The sequence below is a fragment of the Pteropus medius genome, unplaced genomic scaffold, assembly GCF_902729225.1.
Source record: "Pteropus medius unplaced genomic scaffold, Ma_sr-lr_union100, whole genome shotgun sequence".
In the NCBI taxonomy this organism is placed as follows: Eukaryota; Metazoa; Chordata; class Mammalia; order Chiroptera; family Pteropodidae; genus Pteropus; species Pteropus medius.
Window position 1 is genome coordinate 21,196,981 of NW_024349803.1, and position 7,076 is coordinate 21,204,056.

At 61.2% G+C, this 7,076-nt stretch overlaps 1 protein-coding gene across 4 annotated transcripts; it reads right to left on the bottom strand.

Moving 5' to 3' along the window:
• Positions 1-1,860: 1,860 nt before the first annotated feature.
• On the bottom strand, positions 1,861-6,899 carry HYAL2 (hyaluronidase 2). Of its 4 annotated transcripts, none has more exons than XM_039837832.1 (4): positions 6,755-6,899; positions 3,650-4,626; positions 3,052-3,141; positions 1,861-2,602 (listed from the first exon to the last, which is right to left on the bottom strand). In XM_039837832.1, the coding sequence occupies exons 2-4, from the start codon at positions 4,574-4,576 to the stop codon at positions 2,192-2,194; spliced, it is 1,428 nt and encodes a 475-aa protein (XP_039693766.1). In that variant the 5' UTR covers positions 4,577-4,626; positions 6,755-6,899; the 3' UTR covers positions 1,861-2,191. The 4 variants fall into 4 exon arrangements, with proteins under 4 accessions (XP_039693766.1, XP_039693770.1, XP_039693769.1 ...); XM_039837836.1 differs by lacking the exon at positions 6,755-6,899 and adding an exon at positions 5,663-5,843; XM_039837835.1 differs by lacking the exon at positions 6,755-6,899 and adding an exon at positions 5,455-5,596.
• Positions 6,900-7,076: the final 177 nt, after the last annotated feature.

Genomic DNA, 7,076 nt, shown 5'->3' on the forward strand with positions numbered 1-7,076 from the left:
CCAGGTCCCTTCAGGAAGTGATAAGAGGTAGTCACAGGATTGGAGGGATCACAGCTGGCGGGGTGCAGGTCACAGCTTTGTACATAGCGGGTTATGGGTATGTAAGGGTCATAGCTAGATGGGAAAGGTCCCAGCCATGTCGGTGAGGCCACGGGTATGCCTTCATCACCTGTGTGTTGGGAGGTTACAGATGTGGGTTTGGTAGCTCACAGATGTGCTATGTGTGGGTCACAGCCGCCCTCCTTATTTTGGCTCCATTGTCTCATGGTCTTACTGGCCAACATCTGAATCTTCTTTCCAGCAGGCTGTCTCCCCACCACCGCCACAAACACTTGGGAAACCTTCCACCTGGGGACCCTCCTCAACGTGAATTGATGTTGCCCTCCCGGGGCAACCACCCGGCCCTTCGCCCTTCTTTGCCATCACCAGCTAGGCGGATGAGGAATTGCTTTACGACCTGAATGGACATCGATCTGGAGGGACTTGCTTCTGCAGGCTCTGCTCCCCCAACCGCGCCATCCCCGCACCTGCGTGCCTCTCTGGGGAGCACCCTCCACTGTCATCTTCACATGTAGGGTGCATCTCCTTCTACACTGTGTCCACAGGGACAGAGGTCTTTGTTGGTGTGGTTCACGGACGCATCCCCAGCAGCGAGCCCAGCGCTGGCAGGTGTGTGTTCCATGCGTTCACTGAACAGGCAGGACAGTCACTACCCTCTGGTGGTTAGGTCTCGTGCTGCTCCGGGGCTGTCCCTCCCTCTTCGGCCTGCAGCAGACCCCCAGCCTCAGCCCAGACTCCTACTGAGTCCTAGCTGAGTGTGGCTTCCTCCAGCCTTTGTGCCTGCTTGCTCCTAGCATCGAGCCACCTCCTTACCTCTCAAAACTCATAGAAAGCACTTTCGCCAAGATACCTCTCCAGAGTCCTCGTGGCTGGCTGCCCTCCTCAACACTCAGCTGTTTCTTGAGCCTGTCTCCCCCAGAGCCAGTGTGTCCTGAGGGCAGGGCTGAGTCATCACTGGACAGGGACACCCAGGTGTGAGTGTGATGGTTAAGAGGCAGGGCAGAGACCCACCCAGGGTAACTCCTTTCAGGTGCAGGGGCGTGAAGCAGGGCAGAGCTAGTCTGACTGCTCTGGCTGCCACTTCTCTCCCCTGGGGTAACCAGGGACAAATCATATTCTATGTATAGGAGACTTCTTAAGGCTGACCTCTTAAAATGTCTGCTCCCAGGCTCATGATGCTTTCCTTTTGCCCCATCATGTATCTGCAGTGGGATGGGGACTGGACCCTAGAATTCACACCCCAATCCCCTGCTTGCCTCTTCCGACCATACCCAGTAGAGGGCTGTGACTCAGGGGGGAGAGGTGGCTGGAGTCCACCACCCTTGGGAGTAGGGAGTGGAGGAGACGCCCTTGCCTGTGGAAACAGCAGGGAGGGGTGGTCTGGCGACTTGCCTAGCCAGGAAAGATCAAACATCCTCTTCTTCCCTTCTCCTTGGGTGGGCAAGGTGAGGTGGCTGGCACTGGCCCAGCTGGGGCTCCATGGGCCAGTAGGAGAAGCACAGTGAGTCCCACCCCTCACAGACGGTTAGGCCGAACTACATTCCAATCAATATGGAGAAAGTAAGGCCCTTGGTGTTGGGGTGGCACGTGAGACCCTCCAGTCCTGGTGGCCCCTGCCCCATCAGGACAGCTGCAGAGTGGGCAGCTCCAGGCTCCCAAATCCCAGTGGACACATTTACAGATGAGAAGTCCCCAGCAAAGAGCTGGACAGGGACACCCAGGGACAGAGCTGGGCTCAAACCTCATGGAGGGCACTGAAATCTCTCGCACGTGCCCTGGCCCAGGTGCAGACAGTCCAAGCACGGAAGCCGTTGTTTTATACTTAATTTACAAAAGAGACCCCAAAATAATAATAATAAACTATCCAGGGGCAGGGGAGCAGGGTCAGGTCCTCCCCGGCCATACTCTTCTTCCTCTCTGACAGGAAAAGAAGGGGCCCCCTCGGGGACTGCCCCTCCCCCTTAGAACAGGGGGGCGTGGTGAGAGCTGGCATGGACGCCTTACTGGGCATCCCAGGGGGCTCTGCCCCCTCCAGACTCCAGTTTGTCCACCCCTTCTTTGCAGGCTCCTACATGCCTGGCAGAGTCCTTGTGGCAGAGGCCAGCTTGCCTGGCAGCCAGGTGAGAGAGCCCTACAAAGTCCAGGTGAAGGCTAGGGCTGCCACAGCAAGCAGGCTGGTGAGGTGGGGCCCAGCCCAGGCCCCATCGGCACCCCCAGCTGCCCGCCTATGGTCCCACTGGCATTGTTCGCCACCCCAGCCTAAGTAGCACTGGCAGCGAAAGTGCTTCTGCAGGTGGTCACGGTCGGCCCAGCTCAGCTCACCCTCTGGTCGTAGCTGGGGCTCACCAGGTACATGGGTAGGCACTAGGCGGAAGCTGCTGGCACTGAGGTGGAGAAAGGTATTGGCGCTGGGGTCGCGGCGCACGCAGCGCCCGTGGCCATGGCACTGGGCCCAGCTGCAATACTGGGCAGCCCACGACACGTTGACTACGTAGGGGATCAGCAGCTGCGTCAGGTAATCCTTGAGGTACTGGCAGGTCTCCTGGGGGCAGAGGCCAGGGATCAGGGTCAGCTGCCTCGGCCCACAGACCAAGATGGAAACTCTGTCCACACTGCGGTGACACACACATGTAGCCCCCAGTAGAGGGCTGTGACTCAGGGGGGAGTCACACACACATGTACATGCGCACGTGTGCCTGAGCCCTCACTGTCCCTGCTCCTACTGAGAACAGCTGGGGACAGAGACTGGAGCCCAGCAGGGCAGGCAGGAAAGGACAGAACTCAACAGCTGTTCAGGACAGCATGTCCCCTTTCTTGGGAGCAGGGTAGGGGCCGCGTCTTCTCTGCTGAGACCAGGGATGATTTGGGTGGGAAACGTACAAGGGGGCCAGACTAGGTTTGCCCACCTTGAGGCTGGCATCCAAAAGCCCTAACTCTCTGGCTGTCCCTGAAGACTCTGCAGACCCTGTAGGCTGGGTGGGTCTTACTTACCGCACTGGTGGTGAACCCTGCGTCGCCCCAAAGGATGACACCGGCTGCACCCAGGGCGGCACTCTCGCCAATGGTGGAGATGAGATCCATCTGTGTGGGAAGGGGCTGGTCACTGGGAAGGACCGAGATACAGGAGAGGAGGACAGATAGGGTGGGCAGGTCCCACCCTGTTCTGACTTGCTGAACCCCCAGCCTGGTCCTGCCCCTCTCCCCCTCCGGCTGAGGCTCCGTTTCACTTTCTCCTTAAATGTTTAAGCCATTTCCACCCCGACCTTGGGCCCTGGTGTATCTCTCCCAAGCCAAGGGCACACTTGGTCCTAGGATGTATCCACCAGGACAGGCTCCAAAGTCAGAATGCCTAGGCTCAGGTCCTATCTCTGCCCAGGATTTGCTGGCATGCTTTGGGCAAATTTTTCAGCATCTCAGAGCCTCAATTTTCTTATCCACAAAGTGAAGATGATGACATCGTGCTTTCACAAAGTGAAGGGACTGAGGTGAAGGGACATAGAGTAGCCAGTAGATTGCGGGGCAGGAGGCCCCCTGCTAACTCAAACCTGCGGCGGTCCCTGAGGAAGGCAAGGCCCTGGGAGGCACATACCTCGCTAAGGCCCGTGAGACTGCGGCTGTAGGTGGGTCGCGTGAAGACGTAGACGGGGAGCGCATGGTTGGCGTGGTGGGTGCGAGCCACACGAAGGGCCTCCTGAACACGGAAGCTGACAAAGTTGCGGCCATGGGCGGTGGAAGCGAGGGTCTCATCCAGGTAGACAGAGGGGAAGAGGGCCGTGCTCTCGGCCCACAGCCAGGCCAGCTGGTCGTTTCGGGAGACCTCCACATCAGGGCAGCGGCCTGTATAGGTCTCCCAGTTCTGTACATAGTCGTGGTTGTAACAGTCGGGGAAGAGGTAGAAGCCCCAGAGGTGGCGAGGCCGAACTGCCTTGACAAAGCGCAGTGTCTCCAGCATGAACTGCCGAGCAGCAAACTCAAACTCGTACTGAGCCTGCTTGACCACGCGGTCTGACGGCCAGTCAGGGTGGCGGCTGGCTACCAACTGGCGTGATGACTGGCGGTACACGTCCTTGTCCTGCCAGTTGCGCACCCACACAGGCCGCCAGTCCTCCCAGTCGATGACTGCCAGCCCCGCGGGCTCCTGTCTCCTAATGTAGTGCTCCACATGTTCCTGCAGCATCTTCAGGTGTGCCCAGAGGCTACCATTCTGTGGCACGCCACCATGCACAGACCTCCCTGCCGAATCGAAATGTGGATACAGGCCTAGCCGATCCCGGTAGAAGATGGTGATGTTCTGGTTCACAAAACCCTCATTTGGTGAGGCCTGCACGTCAAAGGCTTTTTCCTCTGGGTCCAGTGGCACCTTGAGGCGTGGGCCGCAGTCTTGCGTGGGCACGTCCCATGCTACCACAAAGGGCCGGCCTGTGAAGATGGGTGGTGCCGTGGGCTTGAGCTCCGTGGCCCATGCCACCGCCAACACCAGGGCCAGTGTGACGGCAGGGCTCAGGCCTGCCCACATGCTGGGGGCTGCAAGAAGACGGTGTCACCTGCCTGGCACCAGCTCAGGAACTGAGGAAAGGGTGGGAGAAAGCAAGTCAGTCTAGAGAATCCTGGAAGTGCATATCCCAAACCCAGTCACACTCCCAAAGCCCATGCTGTGTGGGGCACTGTGCTGAGGGCTGTTCAGACCTGTTACATAGCTGTAACACGTCTGAGAGACCACGGGCGACCGAGGGGCAGGCAAGACACCCTGGGAACTCACTGGCAGGAGCACAGGGCTCCTTCTTGGAGCAGGTGGCCCATGGCTGAGAAGGGATCTCTGTTAGGTCTGTGGACCTCTCTGAGAACTGCATGGATTAAGCTATAGACTCGCTGACCAGAGACACACGCATGCCTGCACACTACCCAGCGCACGGTTTCAGAAAGCCCGGAACCCGAGGCCCACTCTGTACCCGGTGAGGAACTCTTGGTCCAGAGAAACGACAGCATTTGGGTAAGGCAGGGCACAGCTCATGCTGCGGCTAGCAAGCTGGAACACAGCGGGGGAGCTAGAATAGCACCCGCCAGGCAGAAGAGTGAGGCTGTCAGGACTGTCTCGAGCGCAGACACTCTCTCAAGCTTGGTAGAAGCCCCGCAGGGACAAAGGGGCAGCGGACCTCCCACGGCGGCGCCGGCCGACCGGCCCTTCCCACTACAGCCACCGGAATGCGCGCGCCCGACGCCAGGCGGTGGGGATAAAGCTCACTCCGCCTGGCCTTTGTGCAGGACCCCGCCTCCGCTCTGCACGTGGGGCCTGAGCTCGGCGCGGTGGGGGTGGGGTCCCTGGGCTGCTTCCCTACGGGTTCCGAACCCAGCTCACGGGAAGAAAGCCGCCAGGTTTGCACCGCCTGCCCTCACCTCGCGCGGGGTGCCGCCGGGGCCCGCGCCATAGCCACCGCCATCCCCGGCCCAGCCCACTCCGGCCACTCGCCCAGGCACGGCCCCGGCTCGGCCCCGGCTCGGCGCCTCTGCTGGGCCCGCCCCCTGGCCCGCGGACCCTTTAAGAATCCAGTGCGGAGGCGGGCCCGGGGCAGGACTTGCGGTCGGGTGGGAAGGTGTGCCTCACTTTCTAGCCGCCAATGCCGCGTTTCGGGCTCCAGGGTCCCCAGATCCTCCGCCAAGGAACGTGGCCATCCATCTAGGACCGTGAGGCCCCACCGAACGGGGCTTTCTCTGTAGTCTCAGCCACCAGCGCCAGTCAGCCCGAGATTCTACCCCCCCCACGCAGCCTGCGGCCGGTGGTACAGTCCTCCCTGCTCCGCGGCGCGGCCAGCCCCTTTAAAGGGAAAGCATAAAAGACCGGGATGGAGGAGGGGGAAAACGGAGGTGGCATTCTCCCGTCCGGCCGTAAGGAGGTGCTGTGAACCCTCAAAGCCTTGGCTAAGGGCAGCCGCGGATCTGGCTCGTTATCCCGGAGTGTAGCCCCCAGCCCTGGGGCCATTTTGTGTGAAAATGGGGACGGTGACCAGTGCCGATCTCCAGCCTCCCAGGACAGTAATGTCCTGACACCTACGGATCAGGGCTTCCCTCCCCCGTCCAGGGTCTGAAGGGGCACCCCGCCCCCTGCTTGACTGGGGGAGGGAGCCGAGCGCCTGCCTCTTAGCCCTTTCAGGGCTGGGCGGAGGCAGTGGTTGTCTTGACAACAGGAACTGTGGGTCGCAGCGTGGCCAGTCAGCTGGGGGCCGGTAAGCCCAGAGGGCCCTGCGGGTAGGGCATCCCCCAACCCTAGACCTACACCAGGGACAGGCCAATCCCTGGACTCCCGTTCCCTCCAGCCCGGTTTCAGGCGCGGGGGGTGGGCTGTGAGAGCTCCCAAAGCTTGCCTTCAACTCTGAGGAGGCTGCCACCCTCGCAGAAATTCCTGGTGGGACCGCGGAGAAAGCGGGCTCGGCCAGAGGGGCAACCTCGGGCTTCCACCCGGTATCCTGAACCCTTTCACCCCCCTGGAGAGCAGGCTTGCATATGGACTGGGGCGAGATCTCCTTTCCTCTTCCTAGATCCGCTTCCCATGCGGGGCTCAGTTCCCCGAAGGGCGCGCGTCTGCACCGCCGGCCCATTCGCCACTGGCACGCAGGGGAGGAGAGGGAGGGAGGGAGCGCTGCTGTGAGCGCACCTATGGGGGGCGGGGGTGCAGACCAGTTGTCTGTGCTGGGCTCACCTGTGTGGGAGTCCGTCGGCCCAGGAGGTCGGCGGCCTCCTCCTTCCCAGGGTAGCCTCTCCAGCCAAGCTACTAGCGCCAGCTGCTGCCCGTCGGGCAGCCCGCTGGCGACTTGATAAACCCCATCCCCTCCCACCCGCTCCCGCCTCCCACCCCAGCCCTTTCTCCTCACTTCCTGCTGCCCCTCGGAGAGGAAAGGGCCAGGAACGGCGCGGGGGAGGGGACCGCCTTGACCCTATTTCCCTCCGGTATGCCCTGTTGGCTGGCTGCCCTCCCCACCCTTCCCCCAGTAGATCCTAGCCAGGGTGAACTGGGCCAGGTG

Bases quoted from the DNA above. Each gene is read 5' to 3' on its own strand.
- HYAL2 (XM_039837832.1), bottom strand. From the start codon at position 4,576: ATGTGGGCAGGCCTGAGCCCTGCCGTCACACTGGCCCTGGTGTTGGCG. The intron at 3,142-3,649 runs GTATGTGCCTCC...CTTCCCACACAG, and splicing joins GTCTCACGGGCCTTAGCGAG to ATGGATCTCATCTCCACCAT. The intron at 2,603-3,051 runs GTAAGTAAGACC...CTCTGCCCCCAG, and splicing joins CAGGGTTCACCACCAGTGCG to GAGACCTGCCAGTACCTCAA.